This window comes from Protopterus annectens, chromosome 10.part0, assembly GCF_019279795.1.
Source record: "Protopterus annectens isolate FY-2018-M chromosome 10.part0, PAN1.0, whole genome shotgun sequence".
Taxonomy (NCBI): Eukaryota; Metazoa; Chordata; order Ceratodontiformes; family Protopteridae; genus Protopterus; species Protopterus annectens.
In genome coordinates, this window is record NC_056744.1 from 1,012,796,744 (window position 1) to 1,012,811,866 (window position 15,123).

General features: G+C 35.4%; 1 protein-coding gene across 3 annotated transcripts in view; it reads left to right on the forward strand.

Annotated features, from left to right (window-relative positions):
- The window catches only part of LOC122813455 (E3 ubiquitin-protein ligase HECTD3-like), a 770,789-nt gene that overhangs the window by 614,268 nt on the left and 141,398 nt on the right, over positions 1 to 15,123 (forward strand). For all 3 annotated transcript variants that reach the window (XM_044085771.1, XM_044085770.1, XM_044085772.1), the window contains 2 exons: positions 4,247 to 4,376; positions 14,211 to 14,285. In XM_044085771.1, the coding sequence (XP_043941706.1) occupies positions 4,247 to 4,376; positions 14,211 to 14,285 (205 nt within the window). The remainder of the gene's footprint in view (positions 1 to 4,246; positions 4,377 to 14,210; positions 14,286 to 15,123) is intronic.

The window sequence follows — 15,123 nt, forward strand, 5'->3', positions numbered from 1 at the left end:
ATCAAGCATTTACAAGGTACCTCTCTAATAGAGACATAAATACCAGACCAGGGGTAAATTTTTCATTTCTGAAGCTGTGCTTGAATAGGTGCGGAGAAGAACTCTGCTTCACATGGCTGGGAAGCCTGTACCACAGAAGGGGTAGTCATTGATACATATACCTTTCCCTCCAGCATGCCTTATTCTTGTTGCAGATGAAGTTTAGGTCCCTGGATTGGGTGTTTCTGGTGCTATTTCTTTTGCAAATGTGCAACATATCCATTAAGGTTGGATCAGAGTATGCTCTGCAGGTCACACACAGACTGCATCTCATCAACCTGTAGGAAACCAAGTATAAGGAAAAAGCTTTGAGGCAGTCTGCATAAGACATGTTGCCTAAACATTGTGTATTCTTTTGTGAGGAACTTCTGCGCTCACTCCACTTGTTGTATATGCCTGGTCTGGTACATTCAGAAAGGAGCACTGTACTCAATGATTGGTCTATGAGGGTGGAGTACAATTTAACAATGACATCTTTGGACCTAGGTGTCATACTTTTGCCTATAAGTTGTGCAACATAAAAACACCTCCTTACTATAGTAGATACATGATGGCCAAAGGCTAAGTGATTGTCTGCATGCTCTCCTAAATCCCTGACTATGGATCTTCTCACTGTGGTGTATTATAAATGCAGTAATTTGTGGGCAGCCGTCTTTCCAAAAGAAACTATTATGCACTGCTTGGCTCTTAGTTTTAGACCATGACTCTGGCACAATTATTAGTCAGTGTCAGGTCTTCTTGGAGGGAAATGGTGTTTTGTGGTGATTAAATAACTGCAACTAGCTTGCAGTCATCTACAAACTTGGTCAGCCAGAAGCCTTTGTTACTAGCCTTGACTTCAGAGAAGTAGATGCCAAAAAGGAGCAGACCAAGCACTGAGCTCTGAGGGACTCTGCTAGTGACCAGCCTTTTTGTGAAGGTAGACTTCCCTATCCTGACTTCCTTGGTCCTATATATGAGCCAACTGGCTATCCACCAGGTGATATAAGGATTTACATCTAATTTAGTGAGCTTGTCTACAATGCCTGAAAGGGGTATTGTGTTGAATGCCTTGGCCAGATCAAGGTGAGCAGTATGCATCATTTTTCCTTCATCCGTTGCTATGGTGACCTTCTCGAAGAAGTCCACCAGGTTCAGTAGGCATGACCTGCCCTTGATAAAACCAAACTGAGTTGGCTGTAGTGTCTGAAGGTTTCCTTTGTCATCATTTATCAAATCCATGATTCTTCTTTCCATGGCTTTATATGTAGAACTAACCTGGCTTATGGGTTGATAGTTTCTTGGGTCTGTAGATGGCCTGCCCTTGTCAGAAGGGAAGGGGCTGGCACTAATAAGGTGTTTGCCTTCAGATGATTTAGCCAAAGAAATAACTGCAGGATCTAATTTTGGATTAGAAAATAGATATTTGTGTGAATAAGTTACCTTATACAGTCTATCAGTCTTTTAGAGGCAAGGGATTGACTGTCAGACATCATGTAGGCTGTCAAGAAAACATCTTCTAGAGCTGACAGTATAGAAGGAACAGCTGCAAACTGAGGAAAATCCAGCTGTAACAGATCATAATACTTTTGCTTGGATAGTGGAATTTCATTATGTTCCCTCTGAAACAATTATTTCATCGTGATTATGGTTTTAGAAAAAGATAACTACTCACGGTGGGGGGTGGGATTCTGAAGAAAAACTTTTTCAGAATCAGATTCCCCTTCCTGTGGTGGATTGCTGAAGAATGATATCCCCAACAAAATTCTGCCATTCTGAATGAAAATCAGTATAAAAAAGAGAGGAATTTGTTTTTCTTTTGAAACTCAGTGAGGAATCAGAACTTAAGGAGTTAAAGGCTTAAAATAAGCAAATAGCAAAGCCAAGCCAATCTTCCCTGTCCCTCTTCTGTGAAACAAGAGAAGAAATATGGATAAATTTTGGTTTTCTTTTTCTAAGATACTCCCAGAGAAAGTGATTGTCCCATAGGAAGGGGCTCTTCCCTAGGACTCAGGTATTCTAATTCAGCTTTGCAATAAAACATTGCCTGCTCCCTCCTCTGACATCGACAAGAATGGTTTTCCCTTGCCTGACAAGGGCACTGCAAAAGCTGCAGAGGTTGTGCCTAACTCTCAGTCCTTAGTAGCTTCTCTAGGACAATTATAAATAAAAAGAGAGCATGCAGGAGTATAAAATCCACCAGTAAAACAAGAAACACTCCTGTAACTGACTCAGAAGCCCAGAATCCCAGATAAAACCAAAAGTTCCACTCAGCAATTTAATAGAATGACGTGCAGCAAAATCTTACAATTCCACCAAACTGAGATAGTGGCATAATCAGTAGGATAAAACCGTCCGTTTCTTGAATGTCCCATACAATAGATAAGATAAGTGCTTTTGTCTGGTCAAATCACAGACTTTTTCAAAACCATAAAAAAGCATTGCATCATGGTTTAAATAGCTGACATTACCTAAGTCAATTAACATTTTAAAGAAACAGGTTAAAACTACAAAAAAATAGAAAAAATGTATGTTTAGTATATTCTTTCCTTTGTAGATTAATTGCTAAAAGTTTATCAAAAACTTTATCAAAAATTACCTTTATAACTTAAGTGCCCTTTGCTTCAATACACGCACCAAAGATAAGTGGTCATTGATACCAGGTGGTTGGGTGGCATTTAGTGACAACTGCCACATCAGTTTCCTTCTCCCTATTTCATTACACCAATCCCCTCCCCTCTCATTGTATCTGACCACTTCTAAAATCCCAAACTTGTATCCTGTAAAATTATCACATTTCATAGGTTCATAGGTAGGTACTAGGCTGTCAGCCCTGGGGCCTATACAAGCCCAGCCAAAAAGGTACCCTGGCTTTCGTCACCCAATAAAATGATTTTCCTGTGCCACTTTCGAGCAGAGCCACAGAGGTGTGTGCGTGTCTGTGTAAAGCATTATTGTTGTTATGAGTTTCCATAGCATATGAGTGTTCTCTAGGACAATGCCAGCATGATCAATAGAAGACAATGAGTGGTCTGAGGTATGTGATTTGCCACAGCAGAGTTACTTATCAGAGGCCAAGGCATTGAGGAAGTCAGCCTGACCACCGAAGGTTCCCATTAAACTTTCTTCTTCTTATTGAAGACAGAGGAGAAAATAGCTGAAGAGCCCAAAGCTTGCTCCATGGCTAGCTGAAAAAGGGCTTAAAAGCAGGGAGAAGAGCCAGGAATTTCATCATTTTGAAGTTACAAAAAAAGGGTGACAACCCTCAAATCACTAGTTCAAGTCCCTAGCTATACATTTCCACTAAAAAAATGTAAAAGGTCTACAGACAAACTGTTTTTTTAACAGTTTCCCCCAAACAGTTAAACTAAACAAAACAAGCACTTTTTTGAAGACAGTAGTGCAGTTAGGGTGGGGTGAAGCGGGCAGCATTACCTGGTGCAAAGTACTGGTGGGTGTGATTGGCAGTCTGCTATTGGTCTTCACTGCAGTATATTACCAGCATTTAAATGCATTTATTTTGTTTGTGGGCAGAACACAAACACTTAGTGCTCCATACATGGTGTACAAATGTGCAAGTACTGTGCTACAGTTTAAAAAGAAAGGAGCTTTCTTTTCTTTTTTATTTTTATTTTTTTAAGAACTAACTGCTTAGCATTCTGTGTAGCATAAACTGTAGCATCTGCTCAGACTTCAGCAGTTAGGGTACATGGAATGTGCCCTATAGTTTTGGGTGCTAGCTAGTTATCATATTATTGGCAAGATATAATCCATATATCTTATTCTTCTGCAACAGTGATCTAGTAATGAAAATGCTGCCTTTGCAGTCCCCCAAATTTCCGTCTCACCATGGAAGAAAAATATGTATCTTTAATAATAAGGAAAATGGTCATATTACTATTTCTTTATTTAAGCAAATGTTTGTTCATCTAAGCTAAAATTTTAGAACTTCACTCAAAACACATATTGCAGTCCTACATATTCTTATTTAATGTTAAGCTTTATTTCTTCTATCACATTCCAATGAGCCTTTTTTTGGTTTACATTCATATTTGACCTTTAATTGTTTGACAAAATATATGCCTTTTGGCTTAAATCTAGTATCTGCTGTCAGTCTTAAAGTTATTTATTTAGCTCATAAATGTGTCTGATTTAAACCTGCTTAGTTACAATCAGTGCTTTAGTACCATTTATTGCATCATTGCTTTGTCTGTCTCCTGCTCCACAGATTTCAGCAATGAAGGCTGGACTAGTCAAGGTTGTACCACACATTGCCCTGAGTCTACTAACATGGCAGGAGATAGAGAAGAAAATCTGTGGGGATCCAGAGATTACAGTTGAGGAGATAAAAAAAAAAGGTAATGGATGTTTTAATTAAATGCTGTTGTTATTAATTTCACTTTTTTGCTGCCACATATCGGAGGTGTATGTAGAAGGCAGATGTCTTTTAGGAATAGGGTTGAAAATGCATGCTGTGTTGTATGACAGCAACAGAACAAATTATATGTTTGTGGCCATTTCTTCTTTTCACTGTCTTCTCACTCTATCATTAGAGTTGTGCACAGAAGGTGGTTATCTTTTAGAGGGGAGGTAACTGTAGGTTTACAGTAGGAACTTTCTAGATATGTTTTTTTGTCTTCACATGCTGGTACATTTGGAGAAAGGGGTGACTGTAATATTATGGATTAGATTTTGTACTTCATAGGTATCTTTGTCTCCTCACATCTATACTTTTGTACTTTTTATTGTTTTGTTTTTTTTTTGTCTTCGCAAGTCCCACCAGATGGCCATATTGTTCCATGGCAAGAAAAGGAACATGGAGCCAACGCTGCAGCTCAGCATCTGCAACTTTTAGTCTAACAACCCCCTACCCTATATCCAAAATGTTCTGCTGGGGGACCTTCTTCTCCGGGTTTTTTTGCATGCCATGCAAAGTGGACAAATATAATCCCAAACTTCTAGACCAAGTCAGAAAGAGGTGAAAGAAAGTGGATGGGTGTTAATGAAGATGCCCCTGTTCATCTAGGTCTGTTGTTATGGCAAATACATAGCTTTCTTTTCTGGTCTAAGTAGGTCAATCCTCATTAACTATGGACAGTGACTCAAGATCGCTTTTTGTGGTGGTTTCCTTCATGGAAATATTCATCTGATACAGTAGCCTTGAACGAAGACCTTGACCTTTATATCACATCCAGTGTTTAATATTTTGAAATATTATTCAATAAAGACAACACAGCTATTGCAAAACTGTCTATGGCTGTACTGAGAAAACCTGCTTTAGAAGTAGCATCTGTTTCATTTGAATATGCACTAGGTTCACAGAGCAAAGGTTTATTGCACTTTCTTAGCAAATAATAATGCAATCAGATGTCCACTTAGCTGTGATAACTTCAGATACTTTATAGCCAAGTTTTGTTTTTAGATAAGGGTATGAACAGCTGAGACCCCATTCTAAACAACTTGTTTCATTCTTCATAGAACCTGATCTGTTTATGAAGCTCCAAGCAATGCAGCAAATACTTTCCTCTAGTAGAATAGCTGGGAAAGAAGAGTGGTGAATGCATTGTTTGATTTAGGTTAGACTCAGTAGCTTTCTTAGGCATGAAAGATGTGTTGATACATATCGACACTTGTTATGAAAATCAAGAAAGGGTGGTGTATTGATAAGGCTTGCAACTCGGAAACTTTTCTACATGAACAAATAGCCACTAGAAAGGGGAACATGTGTATTGAAAGAGTCTTCTTTGACAAAAAGCAGCAAGATATCTTTATTGCTGAAAGCCATTTCCAGTGAAAAAGAGGTGTTGCACTTTCTCAACAACTGTGCCATCATGGAGTTGGTATATATAAGTTGGATGATGGGAGGTCTCTCCTCACATGCTGTACTGCAGGGGGGGGACTTGCCCCCTGCAAAAAAAGAAAAAAGGTGGAAAACATGTTCACTGAAAGGATTTTCAGCTATTTACATTAATGCATTTGTCCGCTGAAAAACAATCATAAATCTCTAGAGACAGGATTTAGCTGGCTAATAAATTTTAAAAAAGGAGGATATATGAGTCTCTCTAGTGCAATGTATAGAATCCATGGTGGAATACAATCCTTGAATGCTAATCTGAGAATGAAGTATCCCTTAAAATGCTTTATATACTTTCAGTGATGTTTAGAACATGGAGTTTGAGCCATACTAGAGACTAGATATAACAGCTACATAAACTTCTTAGAAGAGTTGCTGAGACCTGTTTCAAGGATTCTTTTTTCTTTAAAAGTTTTGATTAGATTTTAACTAAACAAATTGAACATGACAATAATTGTATTTAGAAATATGTGAGCATAAAAAAAGAACAATATGAACAAGAACAAACAAGAACTATTTACAAGAATGTCTACGAACAATGACGATTTTCAAAAATTCCTACACATTACAATTGCAATGGGTATAGCTATTTTTGTTTATAAAGCAATTCCTTGAAATTTGCCCACATATTATAGTAGGAGGTGATTCTAGTAGATCTTGATTTAATGGTGATAATTTCCAGATGACATACTTTGGTTGCAATATTTATGAATTCTTTGAAAGGGGCTGTATCTTCATTCTTCCAATTCTTGGTTATAACTTTCCTCGCAATTGATAAAATGAACCATAACAGAGGGTATTTAATTATTTTAACACAGACAAGAATAGGGATATTAAAAAGAGTAAATGACTTAGATAAAAGAAAATTGCTCCCAAATAAAGCCTGCAAAAAAGATTGTTATTCCAATAAGGTGTAAGTAGAACACAATCAAAGAACATGTGTTGCCAGTCTGCTTTAAGCTCCAGTTTATATCTCCAACAAACTTGCTTCTTTTTAAATGTCAATTCAATTTTATGAGGTGTGAAGAAAGATCTATCCAAGAATGTTCAAGTAAAAAGTTTCCATCTAAAAGAAGTTGTCTGTTTGGAAGATATTAAAAGTGATTTCTTATCCTCATCAGGATGTCTGTTATTATGAGTAAAATAGTTCCAATAATTGTCATTGCAACTTTTTGTTTCTTTCCTCACTACTCCATATCATTTGGATAAGAGACCCTCTCTCATTGTGTTTTGTTGTATTAATAGTATTAAAAATTAAATTCATTTTGGGATAATATCTCTTATCCTTGGTTGCATTAACTTAATTTTATCTTCTACATATCGTCTGCAAGACTGTACATCCGACCACATATCTTTGCTTAAATCATATTTACACATGATATAATCAACAGAGTGCAGTTTTCAGTATTCATTAAATGAAACCAATATACAAGATTTTTTTCTTTAAATGCAATCATTGTGCCTAACTTTGAAGTGAAAATATTATTTTGGGTGTGTGCTATAGGGAAAAGAAGAAACATCCATGGCTTATATGTTGGATTTCTATAAATTAAGTTTCTAAAGGTATTATATGATGATTTAACTCATTCACTCCAATGGAGCTCAGGAAGTTTGCACTGTAACTTCAAATGGATGGACCGTATGCCTTTTGACATCAGATTAAGTCCTCACATTTAAAAAAAATGCATATCTTTGGAACCATAGGGATTATGAAAGAAGTATAAATGGCAAACTCTTCAGCACAAACAATTTTATACCTGTAGTATTCTTTAGGTTCTAGGTCTTAAACTGAATTTTATAAGTCACAGTAAACACATTTGTAATATTTGTAAACAATTTACAACATCTCAACCATTCAGGTTACATACATACATATGTTAGCAGCATTTCATTCATCTAGCTGGGAGCCTTCATATGAGGCTAAGGAGTTCTGTCTGTGTTACTTGGTTGTTGAGATATTTAGAAAAATGTGAAAATTATACCTATATAAATTAATATAAAAACAACAGTTAATGTCTATTTGCCTGCACTAGACAGAGGTCAAATATTAATGCTGTTAAGTTTGGTATTGTGTAAACTTTAACATGAACATTTTTAAAACCTTGTATATTGCATGGTTTTGGAATTATTGATACAAATATGAACAAGCAATCTTTGACCTGGAGGCATCACTTGGATGTAATGAGTTAAGGCAATACTTGATTTTTTGGGGAACCAAAGAAATTAAAATTAATGTATTCATTTTTTAATACGATTTAGATGGAGGTAAAGATAATGACTGAAAAAAGTATGAGATTTTTGGTAAAATAATCATTTTGTTTATACACAGTTTCTCTTCCATTGTGAAGAAAACATTGTTCCATTTATTTATTAGATTCTTTACACTGGTTGTGCTGTTAGTATAATTGCAATAATGTTATCTGTTATAGTTATCCCTAAATAGTTCATTTTTTTCTCTCTTTGACAATGTATTTAGTAAATATATCATTATCCTATCGACATTGGCATTTATGGATAGTATTTTTGTTTTCTTATCAATAAAGGACAGGCCATATGTTTTTGGAACTCATACATTGCCTTAAAAAATGCAGAAATGGAACTATCACTGTCACTCAGTGTCAAAAGAATGTCATCAGCAAATAAATGGATTTTAGAAACCAAATTCACATTTATGCTAATGCTTTTTATGGCTAAATTTGACCTAATAAAATTGGGAAAAGGTTCGGGGGTGAAAGAGGACATCATTGATTAGTTCCCTTCAAAATTTGTATTAAAGCAGAAGTAAAAGTATCTATTTTAATATATGCAAAACAATTGTCATTAAGAAGCTTTATAAGATGTGTAAAATTACTAGAAAATTGCATTCCTGTAAGACTTACAAAAGATATTTCCAATTCACAGAGTCAAAACACTATTAATGTCTAGACTCATTAATGTTAGATTCTCTTTTGTTTTATTTATATTGTCAATTACTGTCATTATTCTGTTGATATTGTCATAAGTATTTCTATTTAGAATAAAACCAGTTTGATCCTCATTAATCATGGAAGGTAGAATATATTTTAATCTATTAGCATGAATTTCCATGAATAATTTATAATCTACATTTAAAAGTGAAATTGGTTTGCATGAAGAGCTTTCAGTTGGATCTTTGTTAGTTTTTAAAATTGGGGAGACAAGCATATATTTCCAGAAGGGAGGAATTTTGTTAAGTCTTTAACTATAGAAAAAACATTGTATAATATGTTTAAGGATTCCTTAGGTAGTAACTTGTAGAGTTCTGATATAATTCCATCATTACCTCATGCCTTGTTAGGTTTTAATTTGAATTTCAAGTTTAGACATTGAGACAGGTTTATCAATTAATTTAACTTGGTCATCAGATTATTTTATTTTTATAAAAGTTTTGATTATCCCTTCTAAGTCTGTCATTACATTATATTGCTTGATTTTATTGCAATAATTTGTAAATTCTTTTCTTAATATCTTCTATTTCTGTCATTTTTCCTTTTCTCTTATATAAATAAATCTCCTTTATATGGTTAGACTTAGTAGGTAGTTTTGTTCTGTTAGCCAACTTATGCATAGATTTTGGGTTAATAGAGAAATTAATTATTTTAAACTTTTCTAGATTAATCCTAGTTTTATGATTAAAAATTTCCAAATACTTATTATGTAGATTATTAATCTCTTCTATATTATTATTGTTACCTGTCAGATTTTACAGTTTTAATTTGTCAAGTTTTTCTTGTATCTCGTACAGTTCTTTGTCCCATTGTTTTTCTTTGTTGATAGCCAATTGGTGACTTTACCAAAAAGATATGTGTTTAGTGCATTCCATAGATAGATTTCTAAAATATCTTCTGTATTGCTAATTTCTATAAAAGAAAGGATTTGTACATCCAGAAAGCAGCACTCCATACCAGATGAATTAGATTTAAAAGCAATATTAGAATACATGTTGGCATCGGGAGTACCCATTGCCGCACCTAAGGTTTGATGAAAAACTTGTTCCTCAAACATAAAAATATTGTTTTTAAGGATAATTTCCAGTAACTCACAAACTGTTTCAATCTCTCTGCCACCCATATCTGTGTTAATAAATATGACAACACTTATGCTAATATTACTTTGAATGAATGGGAAAAAGTATCTGTATATAAGGCTCCTGATAAATTTAGATCTAAAGTTTTGTTTTATAAATGTTTTGTTGATTACATCTTCCTCTTGTGGGAAGGTGGTCAGTTTGAATTAGATGAGTTTATTGAATAACTGCATGTAAACACCAACTCCCTTACTTTTAAATCTAATTCATCTGATATGGAGTGCTGCTTTCTGGATGTACAAATTAGTAAAATGAATAATGATATCCATACATGTATTTATAAAAATGTTAGTTCAGAAAAATAGAAATATATATATATATATATATATATATATATATATATATATATATATATATATATATTCACAGAAAGAGCATGCATGCAACCCACATTTTTAAAGGCATTGTTAAGAGCCAGTTAGTATGTGTTTGTAGGTTAAACACCAATGATATTAAATGTGAAGAGCAAATTAATGAAATGTTAAATGAGTTTGATGATAGGGGTTATAAAAGGGAATTAATGGAAGAAATAAAGGTGCAGGTAATAAGTGATAGGCATAACTCTGCAAGGCCCTATTTTGCACCATGGCATTCAGACCCTGAAGTTTCCATTAAACGTAATGAAGTCCAGCGATTACAGTATATGACAACATATACAAGGAATGTGGAACATGTGAAAGATAATCACTAAGAATTGGAGGTTATTTGAAAGTATGCCACAGCTAAGGGAGATGGTGGGTGAAAAAACATCCTTTAGTTATAGGAATTGTCCAAATCTGAAAAGACTTTGTGTTGTAAAGATGCACCTTTAAATACAAAAGTTTTAAGATACAATAAGATGGGGACTTATCCATGCCTTAATTGTGTTAACTTAAGTACATAACAAGTGAGCATTTTTTTGTTTGTCTAATAACAAGAAAGAAGTGCAATTTTTCCTGCTCAGCAAAATGTAATACAGTTAATGTCATATATCTTGCTACCTGTATGAGATGTATCTCTTTCTATGTTGCGAAGTGTAGTCGTAGATTGAATGTACATAGAAAAGCTTCTATTAATGCTTTCGCAAAACATATGATGGACAAAGGGGCTGACCATGAATTTGGCTTTAGGGTCATCCAGATTTTACATAAGAATTTGAGAGGTGGTGACATAAATAATAAGTTAGAAATATGTGCTAAATGTCCTAAATTGGATGTTACAGTTACAAGCTGATATAGAACCAGGTTTGAATGATCATGCTAGCATCAAACCTGTTCTAAGAAAAAAACAGATGAGCTAACATTGACATAATATTTTACAAGTTTTTCAGTATTTCTAACATATTATATATATATATATATATATATATATATATATAGATATATATATATATTTTTTTTTTTAGTGATTTATGTAGTCATGAGTATTTTTTATCTCATGATATGGTTCAAGGAGTTTATTCTTCATAATTATGTTTACGTTTTAACATGCTGAATTGTAATACCTGTATGTGTCTGTGTGTGTGTGTGTATGTGTGTGTGTGTGTGTGTGTGTGTGTGTGTGTGTGTGTGTGTGTGTGTGTGTGTGTATATATATATATATATATATATATATATATATATATATATATATATATATATAATAGCACTTTATAAGCTCGAAATACTGAAATCTCGATTTTCAGAATCTCGAGCTCATAAAGTGGAAGGATCGAAAGATCGCAACCCCAGAAGTGCGAATGAGGGAGATTTTGAATTAACATTTCTGGTTTTGTGCTGTGTTCATGGATTCAGGTAAGTGTTTATCTTTAAGGATGTTAGGTAGGGGCTGTAGTGTGTGTTAGTGTGTGTTATTACTGTGATGTGTGTGTGTGCGAGAGGAATGTAGCTTGTTTGGTGGTGTTTCGTGTGTGTGTGTGTGTGTGTGTGTGTGTGTGTATGTGTGTGTGTAGTGTGACCTTGGAGTTAGAATATTTAAGTAGGGGAGTGTGGAGGGTGCAGGGGGGGTGCAGCCCCTCTGCATATAATAAGGGTAGATGTATGTGGTTGTTTAGTTGTGTGTGTGTGTGTTGTATTGATTTTTGAAAGTGTTGGGAGTTTGAATTTCACGGTTTTGTGGTTTCGGGATTTAGGCTTTCGCGGTTTTGTGGTTTTGGGTATTTGGATTTTCCACTTTATGGGCTTGTGATTTTGAAATTTGAGATTTCAGAATTTCAAGCTTATAAATTGAATCCACACACACACACACACACACACACACATATATATATATATATATATATATGTGTGTGTGTGTGTGTGTGTGTGTGTGTGTGTGTGTGTGTGTGTGTGTGTGTGTGTGTGTGTGTGTGTGTGCCAAGAACCATTTCTACTTACCAAGCATCTAATTTCAGTAGTCAACATGCTGGTCTGCATTTTTGTACAGAGTGCACTAGGGATGGATCCAGATTTGTGAATGTTATCTCAAGTGATTTTCCTTACTTAGTTTGATTATTTAAACTATATAACTAAACACATCTTTTGATTTTTGTTCTTCCTGGATCATTACTTGTCTTCTCCAGCACTACATTAAGGGAATGTCAATTTGCTTTAACTATGTACAGATGGTGAATGTCTGCAATTGTTATGTATCACCATTGCTGACAATGTCTAGTGTAGAATGTGACAAAAATGGCCATACAGACCCTGCAGTGACCTTGTTGGCAGCAGTGGTCCACCTAACTTGACATTTCTATGAGCCCATAACCTTCCTCCATCAGCAACAAGTTGTAGCCCCTCCTCTAGCTTTCCATCACTGTCCCCATGTTAATCAGTGCTCTTGGTTCCTGCAGCACTGCTGCTTTGAATCATCATCTCTCCATACTAATGTCAATCAATGAACAGTCCTTAGAATAAGAACCAGTGAAATCACCAAGCTCTGGTTATCCTAGCATTAATGGGTATCCCCACTTGCCCCCCTCACACCTACTGTCAGTCCCTTGTATCCCCTGGCTGCCTCTCATGCTGCTTTTTGGTTTGTCAGTGTTGTGTTACCAGTTACACACACACACACACACACACACACACACACACACACACACACACACACACACACACACACGTGATTGGATCCCCAGCCTCCCCATATTACTGTCAGGAATTACAGAAACCCTTATGCCCTGAACCATCTCAGTATAACCAGAATGCCAGGCCTACCACACATTGCCACGTTAGTGACAGGAGCAGCTTACCAGGATACAGGGTTTAGAATTTTAAACCCCAGAATTCCAACATGAAAGGAATCAACATCAATAAACATGACTGTCTGATTCTCTGTGAGTGGTTCTTCACTACAACACAGAGGTAAGAAAAGCCCTTTTGTTTTGTCATAAACTTCCAGCATTTAGAATTTCATGACTCATTAGAGTTGCTTTTCACCCAGTCACCCCCCTGAGCTTCCTCTCCTATCTAACAGTCATTGGTTCATCTTTTCTGTACCTTGACCTACAGAGTACACTGACATCCGAGCCCTACTAACAGCATACTGGTCACCAAACGTACACCAGCTGCTAACAATAAAGTTCATAAGAACTCTGTGTATGAATGTCAGCTCATTGGTGTGAGGTGACTGGTTTAGCATACATTGCCTGTAATCTTACACCATTAATTCCCTTAGAGATCTCAGGCTATCATCTCCACTGGGCATTTGGCATTGCAGAGCCATGCTGTCCAATGCCTGCAGTCCATGCATATGGGTCTCAACCCATGGGACCCAGTTCATTGGTATGAAACATGCTTGACACGAAAGAAAAAATTTATAAAATGTTATCAGTTTACATAAAGTAAAGCATATGCCTTATACAGTAAAGAATGAAGTAATTCCATGGTGCCTTCATGAATGGAAGAGCATGTGAGCTTTCCAGTTAAAATGTGTAGCCATGAAAGTAACATTTTTCATGATAAGAGAAGTAGGCAGAAAGCAGAACATGAAAAATCAAGAGGTATTCAACTCTTTATTTTATGTGTGTGAAGACTAAACAATAACTATTCCGGGAACAAAATTACCCTCATTGAGCTAATATTTGCTGAATACTATTTATCAGTCGATCTACAGTTCTCTGTTGCCTTAAAACTGAAACTTGACAAAGTTTTAATATAATGAATGAAGGAGTAAAGATGATACTTTCAGATGTAATGTAACATTTGTTGTGCATTATTTATTCTAGCCGAATATCTTGACCGTAATGTAACATTTGTTGTGCTTTATTTATTCTAGCTGAATATCTTGACCTTGAAGCAACTGATAGACGTGTCACATTCTTATGGGAGGCTCTGACAAACTTCACCAATGGTAAGCAAGCACTTTATTCATTCAGATTATATGTCAAGCATTTTCATGTATGTACAAAAGAAACCAAAATGAGAAAATCAGGAGTTAAGATTTCACTTACAGCATGCACATACAGACTTCTTAATTTAAGGAATGATCTTTGTAGACAATATATACATAAAAGTAAGAAGTAACAATATCAAAACATGAGTAACTTTTTACACTTACAGTTGTATACGAACAGTAAGCATATTTGTGCTTTGTAATATTATTCCTATGCAATACTCTGGGTCAGGTTTCAAAGACAAATTACACTACACAGGTGTAGTGTGGCTAAAATACATAAAAAATGGCAACTCACAATTCAGGTATAACTTCCTGCAGGAACAGGATATCTAATGCACACCAAGAAGGCAGACTGTGCTAGCTACATACGCCTATGAACGACAAAGCAGGAATAACAGTGCTAACACAATCCATAGACCGTTATAATGTGTGCCAAAGCTAGTTTGTAAACTCTGTTACAATACATTGCTATGATGCAGCAAATGAATATATTTTACATCAGTATCCTTTACTATCTATTGGAATGGTGTTGTTGCACCAGGATATTCAGTGTTAACCAGGTAGTGCTGGTTCACTTTTGGGACTTGAAAACTAGAATGTCTGCAGTCATTCAGAATACAGACCACTAAATATGGAAACAATGTTAGTAAGAGGGTATCTTCATTTAAGGAGTACAATAGAGGTCATTTCAATATTTATAAATCACTTCACAAAAAATATACATCCTTCATTTATCACTCTTTAAGCTAATGACATTGTCCTTTACAGAGCACATCCCTGCACAGCCCAGATT